The following is a 25,329-nucleotide window of genomic DNA, read 5'->3' on the forward strand; positions in this document are numbered from 1 at the left end:
AATGGACACAACCAAGCCAAGGTCCACAGGAAGGAGGAATACAGTAAGGAATAGAGTGGACTTAATGATATTCTATTCATGAACTATTGTGGTTAATAATGGAGAAAATGTGGCATTGGTGTGGAAAAAGTGGCCATGGTGGCGGCTGGGGGCAGGGAATGGGAGGAAGAGATGAGATGTGGAGGCATTTTCGGGACTTGGAGTTGTCCTGAGTGGTGCTGCAGGGACAACTGCTGGACATTCTATGTCCTCCCATGGCCCACTGGATCGAACGAGGGAGAGTGTGGGCTATGGTGTGGACCACAGGCCATGGGGTGCAGCGATGCCCAGAGATGTACTCACCAGATGCAATAGATGTGTCATGATGATGGGGGAGAGTGTTACTGTGGGGGGAGTGGTGGGGTGGGTGAAGTGGGGATGAATGGGGACCTCATATTTTTTTTAAAAAATGAATAAGTAAAATAAAATTTAAAAAAAAAAGAAGCTTGAAGAAGCCAAGCAATAATAATGATGATGATACCCATAAAATAAAAAAAAAAAAGACAAATCCTGGTACTTCTTTCTCCCAAAACGCCAAACCACTCCCAAAAGTGATTATCTAATTCTCTAGAAGGCCATCAAAGCATCTAGAGGAGCTCTCCATTCCCTGGCATAGCATTGCAAATAGAGACAATTTTAGTTTGCTTTTGGGTTTTTTGGTTTTTTTTTACAATTTAAATTTTTATTAGAGAAATGTATTATTTGCTTTTAATTTCTTGAAGTCCTTTTTATAGTCTCCTTCCATATGAAAAACACTCAAATCACTTATGTTTCCTGGGGTGGAGAGGGATATGTAAATCTATTAACCCAAACTACAGCCTTATTTTACTTTTCTTAAATATTTACATGTTCAACCTGAAAGACATTATGTTGAATGAAGCAAGCCAGACATAAAAGGACAAATACTGTATGACTGCATTACTATGATCCAATATATTGTGTAATGTATTATATGGTTCAAAAAAAATGTATTGGTATCCAGTACATTTAATTGAGAAATGGATGTTTTTATTTAACTGTTTTCTTTTTATTATTTGTTTGTATTTTCAATTATTAAATGTATAAAGTTTTTAAAAATTAGTACAACTCAATTAAAAAAATAAATAAATATTTACGTGTTCAAATATGCTTAGATGGTGTACATTCATTCCCCCCAGTGGTCAAATTAAGCATAATCTTAAATGACTGGACTATGCAGTAAAATACTCACATGTAGATTACATAAATTGATACTAATTCTATTATATGTAAATTTACTAATTAAGTAACATATGATGGACCTTGGATAACAGTGATGTAAAAATGTAAACAAACAGAACTAAATGTTATTCTCTTTTCTGAAAGAGACAAAACCTTTTTGTTTTATTAAAACAAAACAAAAAGAAACATAAGCTATTGTATAAAAAAGATGACATTAATTTTATAAATCTATATTTCCAAATATGGATAAAGAAAATCTCTGCCTTTCTTCTATAGATTTTATTGAGCTAAAATGTGCAAAATACCCGATAGTACTTTAGTTTATTAAATTCATTGTACATAGGATGATGCCATCCCATATTTCTTAAAAGCCTCTTGTCTTTTTAAGTAAGACTCAAAGTTGTGTTTAATTATGAGCTTAAGATTTCTTGAGGCATTTACAAACAACAAAAGTCCATACTGTAGGAAAATAAAACAAAAAATTTTCTGACTATATTATTTTGAAATTCATCCCCATCAAAACTTCTACAGCTAAAATCCACTTACTAGAGAAAAATATGAAATCTCAATGAAAAACACTTACACTGACTCTAAATAAAACATATGCTTTAACAAAATGCATATGAATTTTAAAGTGATTCAGATGTAATAAGTTTATTAAGTATAGAACTCATAAAGCATATAGTATCTCTGTATGGATTCGGGTATTTGCAAAGGGGCACTCAGAGAAAGGTGAAAAGTTGAGATAATATAAAGTTGTGATACTTTCTTCCACAATACAAAAAAGGTGTTTGAATTTAAAAGTTTAATTTGTAATTAAGAGGGGTGGAAAGAGATAAAAAACCAATTTATTTACAACTCCAAATCATCTCAGGAAATAAGGCAAAACTGCTCAATTACTTATAAGTGTTATTAATGATTCGAAATGCAAGCAGTGAAAAAAACATCAAACATTTTGCGAATTTAATTTCAAATTTTAAATGTTTTTAATAAATATTTTTTTAAAAGGTGGAGGGGGATTGACTGTGGCTCAAGCAGTTGAGTGCCCACCTCCCACATGGGGGGTCCTGGGTTCAGTTCCCAGCGCCTCCTAAAGAAAAAACAAAATCAACAACACATGCAGACAATGTGCACAAGCAACGAGCGAACAGATGAGGGAGCCATTGGGGTGGGGGGAAGTGGTGGGTGTAAAATAGACAGTACTTGAACATCTATTTTTTCCAGGAAAAGTAGCATTGGTCCCTCCACTCCCATAGAATTAAATTATAACAAAATGGAAGCAAGGATTTGGATATGCACCCAACTCTATATGACTAATTAACAAATAAAAGATAGTATTTTAACATTCACACTGTTGAATGTTGTCCTACTTTGCTTATTAGAATTCTGAGAATGCTATTTAGCAACATATGTTTATACTACTACTTAACTAAAGGAGGGCATATAAAAAACCAGAAATTCTTTAAAGGAGAAATAAGACAAAGCTTCAATGGTCTACCTTTTCTAAGCTGCAGTCAGAGAAAAAGGTATTATATGGTTCACAATATTTTTCATAATGTAATAAACATATATTTCAATTTTCCCAGAAATGAAAGATTTCAGAAGAAAGATACTTCGTTCCTTACAGATAACTGCTCTTTTCCTAATCCTGGCAAGAATAAGTGCCATTAATTTCAAGATTTTGTTGTTGATCATTTCAATGATCTTTTTTATGGAAGATATATACTTTTGAAATATATATAAATGAGAATTAGAGGAAAGATCAGATTTTGTAATGCAACCATTCTAAATCATTTCACTAAGAAGTACCTTTTGAAATGCTGGTCTGAATTTTTAATACAGAACCTAAACAGTACTTATTTCTGAAACAGAATTTTCTCCGGTTTTATTAACTTCATACATAGCAATACTATGGACATTAACCTGCGTTTTCTAGATTTCTGTAGGTGTTTCCAATAATTTAATAGTTTAGATATGGCTCACTGTCAAGGTTGGGTGAACTGAGATTTCATGATAAATTGGCTACAGAAACCTAACTAATTGTTAATGATTGAATAATGGTTTGTATTTTGCTTGACTCAAATAAGCTATGTACCATCACATTCCCTGCTTACTGCTTTACATTCCTAAGTTTCTTTACTCTTCATAGTTTTCTAATGAACAAATAATTAGGTTTCCTAAGATTATAAAAAGTTAACCCTTCTACCAAAAATATAAAGAAAAATAAAATATACTCACAATACATTTTTTTTTACATAGTAATACAAGTGCAGAGATCGACTATTGCTTTTCATTAAGATTGGCTCATCCCTTTAAAAGTCTGCAACAAAGGGTTCAATTGTCTAAAATACTTTGCAGTATAGTAATTAAATGCTTTAGCCCAAAAACATATCTCTCATTTTCTGTGTTGCTAGGGAACACATGAGCAAAACCTATCATTCACACTTCTACTTCTGTAACCTCTTGGCAACCAGTTGGAAGGTGGTAGAAAACTTTTTCCAGTTTGGAAAGTACGTTTCCATATAAATGTTCCTGTGCCATGTTTTTCTACCCATTGTCTTGCTCTATATTTTTACCTTTCAGTGAAGTCTGACTGATGTCTTTCTGAATATATTTTTCTGTGGTGAGCATATATTTTAGACAAACTTTTGCCCACCGAAGCCTCTATTTTTCCATTTTCTGTGGAACTTAATACATGAAAGTTATTATTGTACTCAAATACTTCTGTGTCTAACCGCTGTCCTTTGGACAAAAATCCTTCTGCCAAAGTTCCGTCATTAGATTTTGTAGTTGGCTGAGGTGAACCTTCATAAACAAACAATAATGAGTTTGAGTGAAAATTAAGCTGCTGCTTCTGGCTTTCAAACCACTGTAGAATTTTCTCAGCCTTCTGAATACTGGCAGCAACAGCATGTTTTTTAAGCAGAATCCACTATGAAAAAACCTAGAGACGCCATCCTTTATCATTTCTTTTGTTAAGCTTCTTTCGTAGTGCTGGTTCTGTCTCATGGCTATGAAAATGAACATGATCAACCCTCATGCCAAGCACCAAAAACCCAATCTCTTCCATCAATGAGATCTTGCTGACCTGCTGTTGAATCTTCAGATTCAGGAAAAGGATCATAGCTTTTCTGTCTTATCTTTACCTTCATTATTCAGGGTTTATTAAATTTATGAGTCCCATCTTCCAGTTTTAGGTATAAATCGTTGGGCAGTGGGAAATGACCAGATGCCATAGCATTTTGGTAAATATTTTCGTAGCTCTAGAAGGACATTGTCATGACGATCAGCAGCGTCTACCATATTATAGAATTCCAGCTCTCCAGGACCCAGCAGAGGGGGCTGTAACTGTTTCAAAACTGTGCCATCTGGATGTGCAGTATGTCCACTTTGCCCTTCCCAGACATGTACCCGCCACTTGATCCGAGAGGGGCACCCAGACATTGAAGAAGAGGAGCCTGCAGCCAGCCAACTGTAGGTTGACCTTGGGGCGGCCTTGCTCACCAGTGGGGTCCTCATTTCTGGAGGCCCCTGCCCCTTAACCCAGAGTGGGGATGGATGCTCCGCTGCCATAACAGAAAGCTGAAAGAGTGGCTGTGGCTCAAGGAGAAAAATGGAGGGGGGAGGGTGCACTGAAAGCAGGGGGGCCGCTCAGGCTCTGCCACGAGGAGGCATGGGGTGGTCCTCACTGGTGCCCACCGAGGCCTGGGGAGGGGGCCCATGATGCCACGGAGGCTTGGGCAGCTTGCAGGGGAGTGGGGCTCCCAGTTCCTGCTCCTCTGCCCTGCCCTCCCACCCCATTGGGTCCACCAACCCCAGTACAGCTGGAGCTGCCCTGGAGACACGGAATCCAGCCGAGGAGCAGCAGCCGACCCTACGCTCCCCGGGGCCCAGATGGTGAAGGCTCGGTTTTGTTTTTATTTTTATTTTTTTAAAGATTTATTTATTTCTTTATCTTCCCTTTCCCCCACCCCCCACCCCCTGCCCCGGTTGTCTGTTCTCTGTGTCTATTTGCTGCGTCTTCTTCGTCCACTTCTGTTATTGTCAGCGGCACTGGAATCTGTTTCTTTTTGTTGCGTCATCTTGTTGTGTCAGCTCTCCGTGTGGGCGGTGCCATTCTTTGGCAGGCTGCACTTTCACACTGGGCGGCTTTCCTTACGGGGCGCACTCCTTGCGTGTGGGGCTCCTCTACGCGGGGGACACCCCTGCATGGCAGGGCACTCCTTGCACGCATCAGCCCTGCGCATGGGCCAGCTCCACATGGGTCAAGGAGGCCTGGGGTTTGAACCGCGGACCTCCCACGTGGTAGATGGACGCCCTAACCACTGGGCCAAGTCCGCTTCCCTCAGTTTTGTTTTTAAATCATGAGCTATCAGATATCTATAGGAAAAGCTCATTAAAACAGTTCAGAAGAAGGGCTTGAAGTGAATAGAAGTCCCCTTTCCTAATCTCTTGTTCTCATTCCATATAAAATCTTATTTATACTCTGGATTATTCCAGAAAGTTTCTGCATATATAAAATCACACACATAACCCTTTAAACACACAGGGAGACTCTACTCTTCCCTACTATCCTGCAACTTGCTTTTGTTTGAAACTTACTATATTTTTTAAATGTCTCATATCAGCAGTAAAGAGATCTGCTTTACTCTTCTTTAAGGCTGCACAATATTCCACAATATAAACATATTGTGTTCTATTTAATCAACTATCTCCCAACCAAAATGCTTTTTTTTTTTTAGCCTACAAATAATGCTGTAATAAACATTCACCTCTATGCCTCTCTGGGCATTTTATCCATGTATCCAGATTAAACTCCCTCAAAGCAAAATGCTGGCACAAAACATGCTTTCCAAAAGTCTTAGTACCACAGACTAGTGGATTTAAGAACTTATTTTCTCACAATTTGGTGAGCTAAAAGTCCAAAATCAAGATGTCACCTTGACCATGCTTTCTCTCAAAGTCTGCAGCACCCTGGCAGTGGCTTGCCAGCAACCCCTAACTCAGACTCTCCCCTTGCCACCTGGTCACTTCCCCACCTGGCTGCCTCCTCCTGTCTGCTGCTTGTATCCAGACTCCTCTGGTTTCACGTGGACTCCAGTCGTATGGGATTAAGGTCCACCTGATTCAGTCTGGCCTCCACTTAACCAGAGCATCTTCAAAGGTCCTACTTACAAACGGACTCCCAGCCACAGGACTGGGCAGCTCTGACTCGAGCATGTCCTTAAGGGGACGTGATTCAATCCACGACATCCTCCAAAACCACTGTATCAATTTACACTCCAAGCAGCAGTGAATGTGTCTAGAGAACCTACTTCCTCATACCAATTCAGAGGATGTTTTTTCAAGTAGAATGATAAAGAAAATTCAGATGATACCTCCACTTAGGCAACTCTAAGGGACTGTCCCAATGCTTCTGTTGTACAGTGCTAGGCATGTGGCCAGCATTCAAGAATTACCCATTCCAAATCCATCTCCTTAGCCTGTAATGTGTGAAATGCAGATGGCAACAACTGGGTCATCAGCTGGGATTTCAACACCATTTTATTGCATAGAGGATTAGAATGATAATCATTTTGATGATGACTGCAACTATTTTTAATCCTCATACCACCCCAGTGAAATATATTATCTGATAGAAGAAAACTGAGGCCCAGAGAGGTGAGGTTATCTTCCCAAGGTTCCTAAGGTGATAGTGAGGATTTGAACCCAGGACAGCCAAACTCTGAGGCTCATGCTCTGAACTGCTCTGTTTTCCTCGGGTGCTGGTATCCTCCTGACTGCTTCTCCAGATTGGTCTGCTGCCATCATCTGTTCATATGAAATGCCTGTAGCTATTTCAGTATAGGCTAGGGCCTGGATAGTTATAATATTTGCCTTGGAAAAGATGAAAATTTTGTCTTTGGGGCTTCCTAGCCCAGCACTGAATATTACAGGTTCATGAGAAAGGCCTGGATTTATAAATGACAAAAGGGGTGTGTTGAACCAAAGCCTGGAACCTCCTGTGTTCAAACGCAAGCTGAACCAGGGCCCAGTGAGCAACAGGGTCCAACCATTTATGATAGAACTGGTTCCAACATCCCACATCATTAATCCCATCACGATACAAAGCTTTATCTTTGAAAACCCATTGCTGGGTTCCAAAGCCATAAAGACCTTATCCATCTGCAAAATCTGGTTTCTGATGCTGGCAGAAAATAGTTTTATGGGAGGGGTGCGGTGCCCAGTTTATACCAGTCTGCCTTATCAGTGAGTTAATCATTCCTTTCTTAGAGATTATTTGGGACCATTATCCAGGACCCTGACTTGTCACAAGGCCTTGCCATTTCTTTAGCACAGCATAAATCAAAAAAGGAATTCATGCCCATTCAGAATCAGCTTTTTTTTCCTTTTGTTTTAGGCTGGGGGTGGGGGGCGGGGGAGCATAACAAAGCCAGGCCTGTCATCCTCAACCTCCTTCCTCTAAAAAATAATTTAAATGTACATCCCTATTATCCAAAGTGCACCTCTAAAATTTTTTTTTAAATGCACATCCATATTACCCAAAGTACGGTCTAGTTTCTCTAGGCTGAGCACAAAGAAAGAGCAAAAGCCAAGAGGATTTGGTCCCATAAAAGTATGAGCATGTGAGCTTGGGTTAGCACAGGGCCAAAAAGGGGGAAGGAGGCAGTTTGCCTCTGGGGGTACCCACTGCCCTTGGCCCATGAGCCACGGATTGTCCCCACCTCCTCTGGATATTCCTGTCCTCAACTGGACTTGATCGTGCCCAGGCTCAATCGTAGCTAACTGTAGAAAATAGGGGTAGCACACTCAAATACCCTTAGGAGTTGTCAGGGAAAGAGAGAAGCCTGCCAGGTGAGGGCTTGAGCAAACTGGAGAGCAGAAGCACAACTCGAGTGGGGAGTAGGGTCAGGGGCAGCATCACTTGTGGCCAGACATTACAATTTTTTTCAAGAAAAGTAGGACATTAACATCCTTAGACACACACACCTGGGCTCCTCGCTAGCTTGAGCTTTAGAAGGACCCCCTTGGCCCTCCTCTCTCTTATAGGGAAATGCCCACCCAGATCCCACCCTACCTGTTCTACATCCCTTTTGGTACCTGGACCCTGGAATGTCCAGCCCAAATGGCCCTAAAAGAATACCCAACTCTTCCTCTTCCTCACCACCCTCAGAAGAGTTGCCAAGTTAAAAACAGAATGCCCAGTTAAATTTGAATAAAATTTTAGTGTATGTCCCAAATATTATACTATTTATAGTTGATGTGAAATTCATATTTAACTGAGCACTCTGTATTTTACTTTTCTAACCTGGCAACTCGATCTCCCAGGTCCGTCTTCCTAAGAGAAGACCCTCTACTGGCTGAAGGGTGACTACTGAAGAGAAGGGGAAGGTTTGTGGGTGCAGGGCCTCGATTGTCCACATAAGTGCCATAAAGCCTCTTGGAGGGGTGCAGGATGGAACTGAGGATGGGACGTTTTAGTTGAACTGTGTCCTCTAAAACCACATGTTCAAGTCCTAACCCCAGTCCTGTGACTGTGACCTCATTTGGAATTAGGGTCTCTGAAGATGTGATTAGAAAAGAGGAGGCCAAACTGAATTAGGGTGGGCCCTCACCCACTATGTCCACTGTCCTTACACCAAGGGGAGAGCTGGACAGGAGGGGAAGGTCAGGTGACAGTAAGGCAGAGACTGAAGCCCAAAGACAGCCAGCTGCTGCCAGAAGCCAGGAGCAAGGCCCGACTGCCAACTGTAGAGGGAATGTGGCCCTCTCAACACCTGCCAGGCGGCTGGCCTCCAGAGTGGGGAGACTAACCGTTTTCATTGTTCTAAGCCATCTGGGACGTGGTACTTTGGTGTGGCCCTTAGGAAACAAAGACAGACTGGTAAAGAGGAGTGGGCTGCAGGCCAGACACAGGAGGTGGGATCCTAGGCCTAACCTCCCTATTTAAAAATAGTTGGTATCTATTTAAAAGCATTCTGAATTCCTTTAAAATACCATTTGGATCAAAGACAGCACATGTGCCCTTACCTCTGGAATAAGGTAGTTCCCACCAGTAGGATGCGCTGTTCCGCACCCTAATACCGCCCTTTAACAAGCCCTTTTACACACGAGGTCTTAATTCTGGCAGAAGTAATGGAATAGCGAGCACGCTGCAGTCAGTGTGTGAGAGAGCCATGTCGTTTGGAGAGGAATGCTTTAGAAGGGTGGAAGGAAATCCGTAAAAAGAGTAGAATGAGCTGAGGTCACAGAATAAAAATACTGGGCCCTGAAGAGATGTCACTTTTTATTCTAAATCCCCCATTTTGCAAGAGATGAAATACAGTTACACCCAGAGAAGTTAAATGAATTCGCTAAAACCCAAGCTCCTGAAACCAAGTCTACTGATTCCTTGTCTAGTGCTCTTTCTCCTCATATCATGTGGCTTTCTGTTTTCGAGGAACCTTTGTAGAAGAGACAGAATATTTTTCCTTTCCCATGATTTGGGGGCAAAGGGAAACTTGTTTAAAAATTGTGCTTTCAAAAAAGAAAGAAAGAGAAGAGTGAGAAAGGAAAAAGGAAAACCTCCTTTTCCTATCTTTTCTACTTCAGTAAAATAAGAAAACAAACAAATATTCCAAGAATATAAAGACATACTCAAAACCAAGAGTAACAAGAGCCTACAAATTGCCAGTTATGCAGGCACTCTTCTTTGCCTGAAATTAGGTGCTAAATATAGACCCCAGAGTACTCAAATGATCTCCAAGTGCTTTAAGCAACTCACAGCACCCAGTCTCCAGCTTCTTTCCTGTTCACCAGGAGGCCCTAAGTTGCAAAGATCAAGAAATAAAACATTGCTGGGGCCAGCAGGAGGTCGTTCCCCAGTGAGACTGACCTGAACTGGATAAAATATTGCCTGCAGGGTGGGGAGAGTCTCAGTGAAGAAGTGGTCCCAGACTTCAGCCAGAACCTCAATGAGATTTTCACCTACACGAGGGAGAGAAGATGGGAGGGGAGAAAGAAAGAAAAGAACTCATCAGTACTTGCAGCAGAGGCCAAAAGACAGTCCATCTAAAATGTAAGGGTGTACATGCTGGAAAACTCACAGCCAGGAGCCGTTGAAGCCCAGAGCCAGGTCATGGTACTACAAGGTCTTCCAGGGTTAAGGTCACCAGAAATTCTCAGGGCAAAAATACACTGGTCTTACAATGGTTCGCATAGGGATCTAAGCTGACACTTCACTACTAATACTGGAAATGTGAGGGGTGGGTGGAAGGAAGAAAGCTCATTACCTTCCCTTGACCTACAAGGTAATACTACAGTAGATCAGGGACTGGATGGAAAGACTACACTGAAAATATGCAAATATGCCTTTTAACCTCCCAATTCAAAAAAGGGAGCTGAAGTTTTCAAATCATGTCATAATTGCTATCATCAAGTGAATGGTTACTACTTTACAGGCACCATGATAAACTACTTACCTATAAGACATCTAATGAGATAGACTCTAAAATTGCAACTGTACAGGCTCAGAGAGGCCAAGTCACTGGCCCAAGGTCACATGGCTAGAAGGCAGTCAGAGCTGGGATTCCAGAACCCATGCTCTTAACCACCCCAATCAAGGAGATCAGTGCATAGCTATATACTGTTTTGCTTTTCAAATCACTAAGACACTGGCTTTTTCTGGGTTTGAGCTGTCAGTGGAGGGAGGTGGAAGAGGACCCAGAAAGTACCACCTCCACCCACTGCTTTGCAGTAAGTGGGACAGCAGCGTTCTCAGAAAAGGACATCTGCAAAGCACAGGGTCCACCCATTGACTCTGTGCCCACTCATCCCTGGGATCAGGAAGCCTGAGCTGTGGCCAATTGCCACCCCAGGCCAGCTACACATGGGCCACCAAAGTCACAGGAAGGCTATGCAAGTACCTGCAGGAAAGGTGGGCATTGGCAAAGGGGAGCTGGCATGGCAGTTGCTGTTTAATGACCTAGATAACGGAGCTGATTGGGCACTGTCTTTGCTCATTGGAGGCAGAGAAACTGGGTCAGCCAAGATTAGAGATGAGTTTGACAGAACACTGCCAGCTCTACTGACCAAATCGTGAAAGACTCATTCAGCATTTTCCGTCTATTAATTTAATAGACAATAAAAGCAGTAGCTGGGTAGAGAAAACAGAATGAGGGCATGACTAGTGACTAGCAGAACCAAAGACATGCAGATTCTGAAGGGTCAGAGTAAAATACACTGGGGAAAAATGCAAATCCACAGCACCCTCCACTTTCCCTTGCAACACACGAACCATACTTCATCAGGATCCCGTATTACTTCTTTGTCTTCTCGAGTAGAAGGGGAGTGAATGAGAGCATGAGCCCTGTCTTTCCTGCTTACCATTATATTTCTCTTTTTAAAAACCATTATCTTCCTATTGCTTATCATGGTACCAATCAATAAACAGATTTTTAAAAATCTTTGTTGAATGTATGAATAGCATACACCAAGTGTCTAGATTTTTGCAGATACTGGGGTTGGTGAGTGGAAAGAGATTACCATTTAACCCAAATAGGGGACAGTACAGAGAAGGACTTTTTAATTGGCTTGAATATTTTCCTTGGCACTTAGGATAAAGCAAATCTCTACGCATGGCCTACATGGTCCAGGTCCAGGAAAGTCTGGCTCTTTCTGTGTCTTCATCCTCTTTTGTTTTCCCCACAGCCTTTGGGCTCTAACCATATGGATTTTAATTCAGTCCCTCATGCTCACTGTGATCTCTTATGTCACAGGGCCTTTGCATGGGTCATTCCTTCTGCTTAGACTACTCTTTGCTTCCCCTCTTTGCTTAACTTATTGCTGTCTATCTTTCTAATTTCAACTTGGGCATCACTGCTCCAGGAAAGTCTTTTCCTCCATTGGTCAAATTGCCCTACTAGGGATTCTATTCTTAGGATTTGTCCTGGTTGCAGTTTTATATTTTGTGAGAATTGGATTAAAATCTGTCTCCGCTGCCAAGTTGTGATCTCTGCAAGGGTCTGTAATCCACTTTGTTCCCAGCACCTGGCAAAGGACCTGGTCAACAAATGGCTGTTGAATGAATCAATCACTATCCTTTTTCCAAATGTAGATTGTACTATTCCACTTGTCGGAAAGGGTGTCAAAAGGACCATCTGAAATGTTAGTTCATCTCATTCCTAAAAGCGAGGTGAATCCTAATGCCTGGATGCTATAAAAAGTGGAAAAAGGCTATTCATGTACCTTGGAGGGAAAAAGGCTGTTCCTGCTTTTTTCTTGATGGCCCTCATCCTAAGCTGTCTGTCAGAAAGATAAACAGAGGCACTCCCAGTCTGAAGGAAAAGAAAGGGAGGAGAATCCTGCAGGTCAGCACTCAGGCCCACGTTTTCCCTTTACCACCATCATGAGGAAGTCCTTCAACCTGGCAGCAGAAGGTGCTTCCTGAGAACCTGGGTTGAATTGCTGGCTGCAAACTTCAGAGAGTACTGGAGGTTTTGGAAAGTGTTCAAAGAAGAACATCAGAGAAAGAGAAACACGTAGGCTAACAAAACAGGTAGCCCTGGGGAAGAAAAGAGTTAAAGGAAGGAGGTGACTTCTCCTCCAGAAATAGCCCACAGGTCAAGGGCTAAGCTCCCTGCAAAGATGAAAGGGGTTTGGATGGAAGGTTCTAGATGGCTGTCTTGTAAAAATGTGTCCTCTAATGCACCACAGAAGTTTAGATCACTAGAGATATTTAGGACAGGTTTAAGAAACATTCTAAAAGTAAAGGTCACTGAAGCTCTAGAAGAAACATTCACCTAGATCCAAGAAAGCAAACAGATGGATATGAGCTGCCACCACCAGACCCTTCTGCTGCAGTAAGGCAGGACATACATAAATTAACAAATATGTAAATAAAGTGAAGTTTGTCCAATGATAGAAGGATACATCATATCAGTTATTTCCAAGCTTTATTTTTTAACAAAAAAGGAATCCTTTTTTCCCCCAAAATATAAAATATTTTATATTTTATAAAATAAAAAAAAGTAGAGATGTTCTGGGTAAACAGTTCCCCACCTGCCCCTTCACTGTGCAGCAAGAGTCCTGAGACCCAGAACCCTGGGACTGCAGGGGGCCCAGAGAGAATCCCCAAGCCTGGTGTTCTCTCGACTCTCTTTGGGGCAGAGGCACAGAATCTTGGATAATCTTTGCTCATCCCACCTACCTCTGTCTGCATTTCCACTCTGAATGCATCTATGCTGAGTGTCACTTGGGTGAGAGACTTTCCCTTTTAAGGGTAGATGAATCTCCAGTTTTGCTCAGTACTTCTTCATAAACCCACTTTTCTCAATTCTGGGATAATTTAATGACTCCCCAAATGACTTAAATACAAATAACGTGGCCAGGAACAACACCCCCTCCTTTACCATCTTCCACACTTGTGTGCCAGCCTGATGCCAAATTGCAAAGGCCACCATGCCAAGTTCCTGGTCAAAGCAAGTCACTTAAAAATAAGGCCTTGAGCTAAGTGGATATCTATATGGTTGAAGATGTCAAGGCATAGATATATTCAGGGGAAACAAGCTATAGGTTCAACCAACCCTCAAATATTTAGAAGTTAATTTTCTAACATCTATTCTCCCAAAGATTTGATGAGCATTTATTGTGTGCCAGGCACTGGAACTTTTCTACTTTGCCTTTCTAGGAGCTAATTCTCTGGATACTAATTTCTTTACCAGGGAATGCAAGAAAAAAAGGGATGGTATAAAACCTATTAAGTCTTGGTCTAGAAGCAGGTTTGATTTACAGAAAGAGGTCATTAGGCTAGAGCAGAATACAAAGAAAGAACCAGGTTGTATACTTATGTGCTAAGTATCATACTACACCAAGTACATACCTTATACTCCCTGAGACCCCTCGTCCCATTTTATCATTTTAAAGATGATAAAAACTGAGGCTCAGAGAAACCAAGTGTCACTCAACAAACAGGTGGCAAGCTAAGATCAGAACCCGGACTGGTGGGAGCTAACAGTCGCCCCCAGCAAAGCTGTGAAGCCTTACCTTTGTTGCCATCTCACGTCTCTGTCAGTGTTCTAGCCTGTTGATCAGACTTTAAAATCTTTTAAGGCTAGGAAATTTCCCTTTGCCCATCAAATCATACCCCATTGCATGGGTGCCTGCTTAGCCTAATGTCCCCCAAATGGACAGGACACTTGTCCTCCATGATCCCGGGAAATATTACAAAGGCCTATAGGAAATAGCCTATATGATTAGACCAGAGAGAATGCCAGGGCAAGAGCCACAGGACAAGCAAACTCCTTTAAAGACCACCAGCAGGCATCCCCTGCAGACCTCTCTTATCAAGGTCTCCAACAAATCTGCCCAATTCCACTTCATTTTCAAACCCAGTTCTGACTTGCGTTGCCAGAAGTGGCTGAATCACATAAAGTGCTGTCGCCTAGTTGGAGAAGAAACTTCCAGGCTGAATCACTCACTTGGAACCTACCACTTTGGGACAGAGCATTTCAGCTCTCCAGCATCAGAGGCTGAGTCACAGAGGCCCTGTTCTATGAGGGCTGCCTTGTACTTGCCTTCACACAGCTTAATCTTCTCCTCCACAAAGACCAGGCCTTTTGTAAGAAGCTGGTTCTGCCAAAAGAGAACAAAGAACACAAGAGTTGGGCCATTTTAGAGCATAAGTGACAAACCCTCTTCCACTTCCAAAGGGAGAGGGCACAGACTTCTAGGCACTTGCATGCCATAGACTCTCACTTCTAAGTTTAAGAAATCTTTTGTCCTCTCAGAAGGCCAAAGTTTCAGGAGAAGTCAGGGAAATTTCCCACAGCAAAGGAGGGAGACCCGACTACTACCTCTACCCACTGAGTCAGGGGAAGAGCCGTGGTGCAAGCCTGGGTGAATTAACTGTTGTTGGCATGCAATGTCCTTCAATTCCTTAACGATCTCAACTCAGAAAAGGGAACATTTAGGCAATGGGAAATTACACAGAAATAGATTTTTTTTAAAGGATAAATTTAGGGTTTCTCACACTAGCATGAATGAGACTGCAGGCAAAATCTTAAGCAGCAGTGAACACGTCTGTCAATGACTGAGTACCTGGTAAAGTTGTGGAATGAGAGAGTAAAGTCAAGTCCTTTTGCAATTGGAACTAAAAAGTGTTGAGTGTTCTGCATGCATCAGAGGTTTTGTATCCTTCATCTCATTCAATTCACCCCTCTAATAATCCTATCAAGTTGGTGCTATTATCCCTGCTTTACTTCTTGCCTGTGAAGAGTCCTGCCCACTGGAAACACAGCTGGTCTTCCTGGCTCCAGAAGCCAAGCTCTTTCCACTTTGTTTTGCTCTCTTCCAGCAAGTCTTCCCCCCTGAAACCTCCTCCTTCTCCTGAAAGGACTGGTCCCGTAAGACATGGAACAGCCTCTCTGTAGGTCTCACAAGTTGAAGAACAAATGGATTGGCTGGTACCTTTCCACTCACCTCATATTATTATATTATCAAAATGCTTATGGGTGGGGGAGGAGGGAGAATAGGTATCTTACAGAAAACCTGAAGGATTTCTCCACACTTTCTTTAAAACCCTAAAACCCTTTCTAACAATGAAGAGGGCATGCGTAGCAGAGTGGAAAGAACCTGGGTATCAGAGAGGGGTTCAAGTCTCATTTGGGCCACTTTCTAGTTGTGTGATCTTGTACTTAATTTCCCTGAGTCACAAGTTTCTCACTGTAAAATGAGCACAATAGAAGTGATATCAAAGTTATCATGAGAATTACAAAATACAAACTACAAATATACACACACTAGGTCGATAGGTGTATTTATATCCTTGGTAATTAGTGATTGGGATAAGGATGGTAATAGTTGCTATCTTAGTCCAACTGTCTTCACAAAGGGAGTGGGAGGCAAAGGGAATTAATAATGAATGGGACTTTATCACATTACCAGATTTTTTTCAAATGTACTATCACTTTCTATAATTCACACCTGAAACTCGAATTTCATAAAGCTTATTAACACTTATGAAATATGACTATATTCATTTTCTACCTGCTAAAACAAATACCAGACAATGGGTTGTCTCAACAATAGGAATTTACTGGCTGATGGTTTCAAAGTCTAGAAGTCTGGCTTCCTCCTGGGTTTGGTGTCTTCTGGCTGACCAGCAATCTTTGGGGTTCCTGGTTTGTCCATTACATGTCAATGCACATGGTGGTATCTTCTTTCTCCTCCATGTTCCATTGACTTTCTGTTTCTGGCTGTTGCCCACAGCCTCTCTTTTTATGTACAATTTCCTTTGCTTATAAGGACTTTTTCCATATTGGATTCAGGCCCACCCTCACTTGGTTTGGGCACACCTTAACTAATGACATCTTCAAAGGTCCTATTCAAATGAGTTCTCACCCACAGGACCAGGGCTGGGACCTGAACATGCCTTTTGTGGGGGACGTGATTCTATCCCCCAACATATGACCTTGTTTAAAAAAGTAATTGGCCACCATTTAGTTTCAAGATATTAGAAAGAACCCCAAATCAAAGTCAGAGTGACACCTTATGGAGTATACCAAGATTTTAAGGGGAAAAAAAGTCAATTACTTCATAAAGAATTATGAAATAGGCAAGCAAGTTAGGTAAAACTCTAATCATGTTTTCTATCTTCCAGTCAAGTAAATGAGTCCCAGAAGTTTCTGGGTCTGAAAGCAAAAACCACCACAGCACCAAATTCAGGCCACCAAGAGCTTGGGATAGATGAGCTGGACATGAATATATTGTTGAGGTGTGTCCAGGAGGCAACCACTCCTCATGAAGGTCACTGAGCAAGCATTCTAGTGGTAGCCTCAAGTCCCTGCCCTCACCTTCATCTGGCTCAAATGAGGTTTTCACAACATTCCCCCAAAGCTCAGCATTTTGTGAAAGGGTTCTGGAGAGCCATTATTCTCTGTTACCACCTCTAATGTCAACACCAATGTCCCTAGTCTTCCAAAGCAACTTTACACACCCTTCTTCATTTTATGTTTCTAAGACAGATCTCCAAATATAATAGAGAATCCCTCTGTGATACAGTTTTTATCATTTTGTTCCAGCACTATAATGATTGCATTTTGAAGGAGGGGGGACTGAAGCACTTAAATAAAAACTAGTCCCAGTTATATCATAAATCAATAATAGAAATGAATTAAAAGCATACATTGGTTAAGATTTTAGGTCCTTGAGGCAAGGAGCATTTCTTATTTTCATATCCCTGGCTCTTACTACAGTTCCTTGTACATGGTAGGTACTTAATAAATATTTGCTGAATGTCCATCCTGCCCATTTTGGTGCTAAAGATTATTCTGGACTTTCACAATGGCAAATAAGAGATAGGACATTTAAGAGTAAAAGTGATAAAGGTTCCCTAAGTCCATTGATATTTTCTTAACTTAATATCTCTTTGCTTGTATCTTAAGGGATAAGCTTCAGAACATGGCCTAGATTTTTCTTCCTTCTTTTTAGAAAGGAGACATTTAGATAAAAATTTTCAATGTTTTCAAGAAAAAGTCATTGTTCCCGTATTATGGAGAAATGGAAAAGAAAGCATTCTTTTAAAAATTCTCATGATACACGGCATGCAAGTTCTGTTGCTTGGAGTGAAATATGTACCAAAAAACTTGGGCTTATTGTTGCGGAGACAGTGCCCCATGGATGTTCTGGGGTTAGTGAGAGGGAAAAACAGGTATAATAGGGGGGCATTTTTGGGACTTGGGAATCATCCTGAATGACATTACAATGACAGATACAGGTCATTATTTATCTGGCCATAACCTACAGAGTCAACCCGGAGAGAGGGTAAATTACAATGTAAACTATAATCCATGCTTAGTGGCAATGCTCTAAAATGTGTTTATCAATTGCAATGAATGTACCATACTGATAAAAGATGTTGCTAATGTGGGAAAAGGTGGCAGCTGTGGGAAATGGGGCATATGGGAATCCCTTATATATTCTCTGTAACATTAATGTAATCGAAGTATCTTTTAAAAAAATAAGTGAAAAAGAAAAAACAAAAAACAAAACCTGGGCATAAAAGGGGACTTAGTTGTTTATCCTTCTCTCCAATTCTGTGCTCAAAATCACTTGGTCACATGCAACTTAGATGACATTTGGGTATACCTGTTTTCCAGGAAGCTACAGCCCCTTTCAAAAGCATCCTGAAATTCTTACACACTAGGACTTTGTAGGTTTTGCTCTTATTTTACAGTTGAATAAACTGAGGCAAGAAGCAGAGTCTCTCTCCCCAAATCCCAATAAAAATACCTATGAGTGAGTCACAGGCTCTCCACAACTCCTCATTAATTCAGCGCGTGCCATTAGAGTACGGATCTTTTGTGCTGGCCCAGCCTGGCACCCACCATCTGTCCAGCGGAGTTGTGCAGTCAGCAGGATCCCGTGCCCCAACGGACCCCATGCACAGAAGGGACATTGTGCCCAGGGTTTCACGCTCTGCAGTTGCCATCTTGAATGCTTAATACTTTTATCTTAGAATTTGTCTTTTGTAAATGAAATCCAATGGGACAAGGAAGCACACGCTGGGGATTTGGAGCTTTGGCTTGCTCGTGGTCCAGCCTCCTGCCACGTCTTCAGAAGAGGTTTTCAGCCCCCAGCTCCGCTCTTCTGGCACCTGGGTCCCACCCCAGCCTCCTCCAACCTGCTCCACCACCATTGTCAACATCTACCTGGGTCAGTGACCCAATCATGTCAGTAACGGCATGGCCTGTATTCCGCTGTTGCCCTCCACCCTCAGTGGGGCACAGGGCCTGGAGGTGGGGAGGGTCGGAGTTGAACATGAACTCCACTGCATCTTGGAGAAGGACATGGTGGTAACATCACCACACTGGAATGGTGGCACCATGTACCATGCACCTGAGTTAAACAGTGACTCGGGAGGACCTCTCGTCCTCCCCTGAACTACGGGAGGCCCAGCATGAAGTTTGCAATCCCTTGGAGGGTTCCTGTCCCCCATGGGTTGTGGCAGTGGGCCCAAGAGAAGGAGAGCTGACTTCATCAACTCTTGCCAGGGCTGAGTTTTCATTTTGCACTGGGCTCGCCAATTATGAAACCAGTCCTGTCTGCTGGTCACTTCACCTGAGGATACACCAACTTGACATCTGTAAGGCATCAGTCTGCTCAAATGCGTTTTAAGAGACCTAATTTAAAAAAAAGAAAGCCTTGATTCAGGCAGCTATTTGCATTGTCTGTCGACATGTTTGCTCTCCCTGGATCTCACCCAGAGCATACCCAGCCTGGCCACCAACAATGTCCTGACTCCAGAAGGTGGTGAGTAGAAGTTTGCTGCTAAACAGCAGTGATGGAGATACAGTAATGGAGCTGGAGAAAATCTCAGCTTTCTCTTGTCCCTCTCCCTGTCTGATGGCACCAACTTAATACCTCCCCTGCTGGAAGGCTTTAAACCAAAACCAGTAAAATAGTAGCCATCTAGGAAATGATTTGGGACTTGGAACTGGGACAATTGTTATTTAAAGCAGACCTCCACCGTCTAAATGAACTTAGACGAGGAATAGTGGTACTTTAATGAGGTGGCAGAGGGGCTGGAAAGTGAAAAACAGCTGACATATCTATTTATTCTAAGACATAAAAAAAAAGGCTGTCAACAGAAAAATGAGGCTCAGCTAAGAAAAATGTAAACAAGGATGTCTGGGGCAAGTTATCCGAAAACACCCAGTCGTCAGTGGTCAGGAAAGATCCAGCTCCTCCTGGATAACCACGGAGGGTAGGCAGTAGGAAGCGTTGGAAGGCAGAGGAGGTGGGGGTATCTTTGTGGAACTGGGCTTGTCAACAATGGGTACCTCCCACCAAGCAGGCTTCTCCCAACCTGGTCAGAAGGACCCAGAAAAATGGGTAACCCAGAAGGCTGAGGGGGAAAGGAAAGGGAGAACACTGCTAACACCATCTCTCCAAGGGAAGAACTTTCTACATGGTAGGAATTCTGTAAATGCCAAGGCTGCTAGCTATCCATCATATCTAATGCTTTAGCTGTGACAACGGTAATGATAATTGTCAGAACGAGAATAGCATCGTTTATTGGTGATTACCCTATTTCAGGCACTATATTACACGTTTCTCATGCATTATCTCATTTAATCTATGCCACAAATCTATCCCCTTGGTATAGAGGAAGAAATTGAGGTTCAGTAAAGCAAGTGTACACACTAGCAAATGTGAAGGTGAAATTTGCACACAGGTTGGTCTGAATCCAAAGCCAATGTTTCCCCCCTTAATATTCTTGGTTTCCTTTAGCCGTAATAATTTTAAAAATATTGAGAAACTAACAACTAATATTTGTTTGACTGTTTACTATATGCCAAGTGCTTTGCATATGTCATTTCATTTAGTAATCACACAAACCTTATCAAGTTTGTACCATCATTTCAACTAGATTACTACAAAGAAAACCAAGGCCCAGAGGTAAAGTATCATACCTAAGATCACATATCTAGTAAGTGTTTTAGCAGGGACTGAAACCCAGACCTACCTGGCACAAGGGGTGATGCTTTCAGCCATCGTGCTCTCCTGCCCTGTCAAGGGGGTTCTTAAGTCCTTGCACACAGGGGAAAGCAGTTGGGCTCCATCTCAGGTTTACAGATACTGTGGGCAGTTGGCTTGACAATCTCAGGCCACGAAACTAGGTTCCAGCATAAGTCTTTCATCAGCTGGGTCATTCCTGCTCCCAAAACTTGCTACCAACTTCCCAACTTCCATTTCTCCAAAGGAACTCCCTCACCACTACCCACACCCAATGTTTAGCAAGGTGAACACAGAACACATGGCTCCCTGGTAGATTCCATTCCCAAAATGAGACACTGTTTCCCTCCCTAGTGGCATTTTAGCTTTGCCTACCAAGACCTGTGTCATCCAGGAATTTCACTCCAGCCATTTGTCTCCAGTGACGTCCATGTCTACTAAGACTGCTACTGGCCTGAACCCAGGGAAGTAAATCACAGGCCACCTCCTTTTTTTTTTTTCCCGTACGACTTTGAAAATAGAGCCATCATGTCTAATGATGCCCACATTCCCTGCCAACCTGGATGCCTTCCCAGATGCACTACAAAAAGTCTTATAAACACAAATCAGCCAGAGGCCCAGAGAATTCCTCATAAACCATTCCTGGATGTGTGTAGTTCTGACAAGACTCGAGAGAGATCCCCAGATGGAGACTGAAGAAGGTAAGAAACTTGGTGCTAGTGATCATTCTTCCTTTAGCACATTTCAGAATAAGTAAAAAAGTAAATTTGGGATCTTAAAAAAGTTATTTTGTAAGGAACAGGAAAACATGCTGGAAAAACCAAAAACTAAACAAATCCCGAAACCACTTCCCACTGGGGTATTTTCTGGGGATGTCTTGAGGGCATTTTAACATTTAAACTACAATCTAAGAGATTTTTTGTCTGTGGCCAATTGACCTGGGTTTGATCTTCTCTCTACCTGTACAATTTTAGACAAATAACCTTCCTTCTCTGAGCCTTCATTGTAGCATCTGTAAAAAGGGGGATAATAATAGACTTTCCTCACAGGTCATTAGGAGGAATAAATGAGTTAGGACAGGAAAAATGCTTAGCACAATGGTTCTCCAACTCAAACGTGTATCAGAATAACGAATGACTTGTTAAAACACAGATTGTTGGGCCTCAAGTAAATCAGAGTTTCTGGTTTAATCTGAGGCAGGTTTTCTAACCAGTTTCCAGGTGATACTGAAGCTGCTGCTGGTCCAGGGACCCTACTTTGAAAACTGTTGGAACAGGGGTTCTCAAGGGATCAGTGAGCTTGTATTGAAATTCAAGTGAAATTCTCGAGAGGACGTGTTGGTGCGGGATGATACATTTATTATATAATACACAGTATATTGTGGACTTAGTAAAGGGTCTGTGGTTTTCACCTGACTGGCAAAGGGGTCTGTAGAACAAAAAAGGTTAAGAACCCCTGGCTTAAAACAACAGCTGGCCCATAAGTACTATTATCATTATTTTGTCTTCTTTGAAAAGTCTCAGAAAAAGATATCCTGTTGCTGTCCATGTCAAACAAAAGTTGCAACTCTCCTGCCCAATGAATTGCTGAATATTTCCAGTTATGTTTGTTGTTGCTGCTGTTGTCCTGGAGTTTGGTTATTTATTTTTTTTAATGAAAAATTAATTTTTTTATGTCAATGTTACAAATTACTCAGTTAACACAAGACTATAACTGCAGTAACAATAAATTTGCTTTAGTCAGCACTTATACCCCACTCCACCACCTGCCCCCCCACCCCCACCCCGGCCCTTTATTTTTGTTCATTCTTCAGTCTTGAGGATTTGCTTTCTATCTACTTATTTTAACACTGTTTCTCCAGAGTATACCCATGTCTTCTATCCCTCTCCCATTAGTGCCCTAAACCTGGCTCCTGCCATTCCATACCTAATACAAGAAATCATCCAATTTTCATATATAATGAGTTCCTGAAAATACGTACTCAAGTGGAACAACACACTTACATGATAAAAGGTGTTCTGCTCCCATGGAGCTAAAAAGGATTATAAAATCCCTAATTACACCTCATCTTCAGAGCTCATCTTCGGGTGATATATTTTCAGCATTTTGTACCTACATGCTCTTTTCTTTCACAATTGAATGTGCAATAACCTAAGTCCAATGAGGCTAAAGATTTACCATTTCAGCATGCCTATTGATTTTCATCTTTATCTCAATTACGTTAAGACCTATGGCTATCAGTTTCAAGACTCATTTTTCCATTTATCCTCATAAAATGAGACAAATACCATAAAAATATGCACGTAATCACACAAAACGTAAGTAACTGCTGAGGAGATGAAGTATAGCAAAGCTGGTGAAAGGTAACCGCTGGCTGGTAGGCAGCCCACATAGAGCTGAGACACCCATGGGCCTTCTCACAGCCTCCAGACCAGCCTCACCCCTTTTAATCCCCCCAACGGGAGCTTTAGGCCATTCCAATTTTTACAAACCCCACAATGACTTTCTTCCAAGTACTGGCCAAATCCAACATAACCTCTAGCCTTTTCACAAAAAAGCATCTTACTCTCTCCCATCCTTCATCTTGTCAGCCCAGCCCATCCCTACTGGCCCCAATTTTACTTACAAAGGTATAGAAATGTTGACTGCCTCTCACCACCCTCAGTTCACCTAATCACCTCTTTTATCAGTGAGATGCTTTCCCAGGTTGATCAAAGAAAAGCTGAGACTTCTCTATTCCGTTTTGGTTTGGAAATCACAAAAGAGTTATCGTCACCACTCCTTATCCTCTCTCCACTGAACTTGCTGTGAATTCCAAGCCCCATCTTTGTCCCTACGAAGCATATTTCTTCTGGGCCTGTTTAAGTCTTTACTGTGATTCTGATCTTGAATTAGTGCTATGCTGTGTGTTACTTTTGTAGTTGCATCTATCTTGCTGCTCTAGCTTCAGTGGTAAACTCCACGGTGTCCGCGACACTTCCCATGAGTCTTTTCCTGCAACTCCCTGCCATTCGCTCTCATTATCATACTCTTTGATAGTGATGAGCCAGGGGGCATATGGCTTCCTGGAACTCTCGCAGATACCGGCAGGAAATGGAAACAGATAAAGAGCTGGATATACATTGACATATATCAACTACTACCAGGTCACCCATGAACCAGTGGCAGTTGTGGTGGCTGAAGTTCCCCTCTTCCCAAGTACTAACCTGTTCAAAGCCATTGACTATAGACTGAGTTTCTGAAACAAGCAAAATGCTAATTCCAACTAAAGGAATTTAATTTTCTGAGCTTGGGAAAAAACTTCCAATGGACATAACACAGTCAGCAGATGTGGAATACCAGAATGTTCCATCTGCAAACCCCCCTGACCTATACCACCCAGGTATCTAATTAGGCTACAGATAAATGCAGAACATTTCGTATCATCAGTTTCAAAAGCTGTAAGGAACCAGTTGTTCCTCAGAGCTGTCACTAGGATATAGAGTTAGTCTTTGAAACGCCAATATTCCTTCCAGGCACAATTCTAAACAGAGAGAAGAAAAAGAAAATTCAATCCTAGAGATGTCAAATATTTTTCCAGCAGTGTCTTACAAAAACCTATGCTTCTGTGGATCAAATGGCCTGTCTTCTAAGTGTGCAGACACGAGATAAGCACTATTTTCCTACCTGCTTTCCCCTGCTTTCACCTTGGGTCATTTTCATTATTCTTCACTAAAGATAATCTTTCTGTGAGTTTTTTTAAAGTTGTAAAATGAAAATGTTCACTTTTGAAAACAGGGCCAGGGGGATGGCTTTAAAAGCAGATCTCTCTGGGGTTGGGTTTTTGGCTGCAGGATGGGATGGAGCTCCTCGCAGAACTCAGATGCCCAGCAGGCAGTGCAGCTAAGCCCTCTGCCGTGAGGAGCTGGTGCCCACTGAGCCCATGCTTCACCTGCCACAGCAACCACAGAAGGGTCTGGTGTCTTACCTGTCTACCCTGCGTTCTGTCCCTCACTCAGCCCCAGACCTTCCTCCCCTACCTTGCTAGAGGAATGCACCTTCTGGAACCCTTTCTGACTTTCCCTCTTGAAACTGCATCTGATTGTTGAACACAAGGCTAAGCTCACCTCTATAAGCCTCCTGTGTCCTGGACTTCCCTCTTCATCTGAAGATTTCCTCTATAGAATGAATGGCTTTGGAACTAGCCTTTTTTTCCAGGAGTATCTGGCACCAGGCTTTGCAAACCTCATTTACCCTTGAACAACATTCACAATTCAGTCCATAGCCAGAGCCAACTATACTATTATCCTTTTGGACACTATTTTTTTCCTCAAATGAATCTACTTTTTAAAAATGTGATTCAGTTGGAAAGGGGCACTATAGCAATTTAATTTACCATTAATAGAGTGAAACTCAACGATCAACTCAACGAAAACAAAAAAAGTTTTCAAATTCTAATTAATTAGGATCCCTAGCTGAAGACACTAAATTAGAGGCTGCCCACTACTGTTCCATAACTACAGAGACTGCCAAGAATTGGAGAAGTATAAAAAATACATGGGCACAAATTAGGATTCTCCCTGATGCAAGGAAAAGAGCTAAGAGAAAATAAGAAAG

General features: G+C 41.9%; 1 protein-coding gene and 1 pseudogene across 12 annotated transcripts in view; both read right to left on the reverse strand.

Annotated features, from left to right (window-relative positions):
• PRR5L (proline rich 5 like) overlaps positions 1-25,329 on the reverse strand; it is a 190,504-nt gene that overhangs the window by 30,302 nt on the left and 134,873 nt on the right. For all 12 annotated transcript variants that reach the window (XR_009187588.1, XM_071218095.1, XM_058305563.1 and 9 more), the window contains 2 exons: positions 14,793-14,850; positions 10,115-10,206 (listed from right to left, as the gene is read on the reverse strand). Coding sequence is in view for 11 of the 12 variants with exons in the window: in XM_071218095.1 (XP_071074196.1) it covers positions 10,115-10,206; positions 14,793-14,850 (150 nt within the window). In the remaining variant the exon portion in view is untranslated. The remainder of the gene's footprint in view (positions 1-10,114; positions 10,207-14,792; positions 14,851-25,329) is intronic.
• On the reverse strand, positions 3,513-4,947 carry LOC139439833 (inositol polyphosphate multikinase pseudogene; annotated as a pseudogene).

The sequence above is a fragment of the Dasypus novemcinctus genome, chromosome 10 (genome assembly GCF_030445035.2).
Source record: "Dasypus novemcinctus isolate mDasNov1 chromosome 10, mDasNov1.1.hap2, whole genome shotgun sequence".
NCBI lineage: Eukaryota > Metazoa > Chordata > Mammalia > Cingulata > Dasypodidae > Dasypus > Dasypus novemcinctus.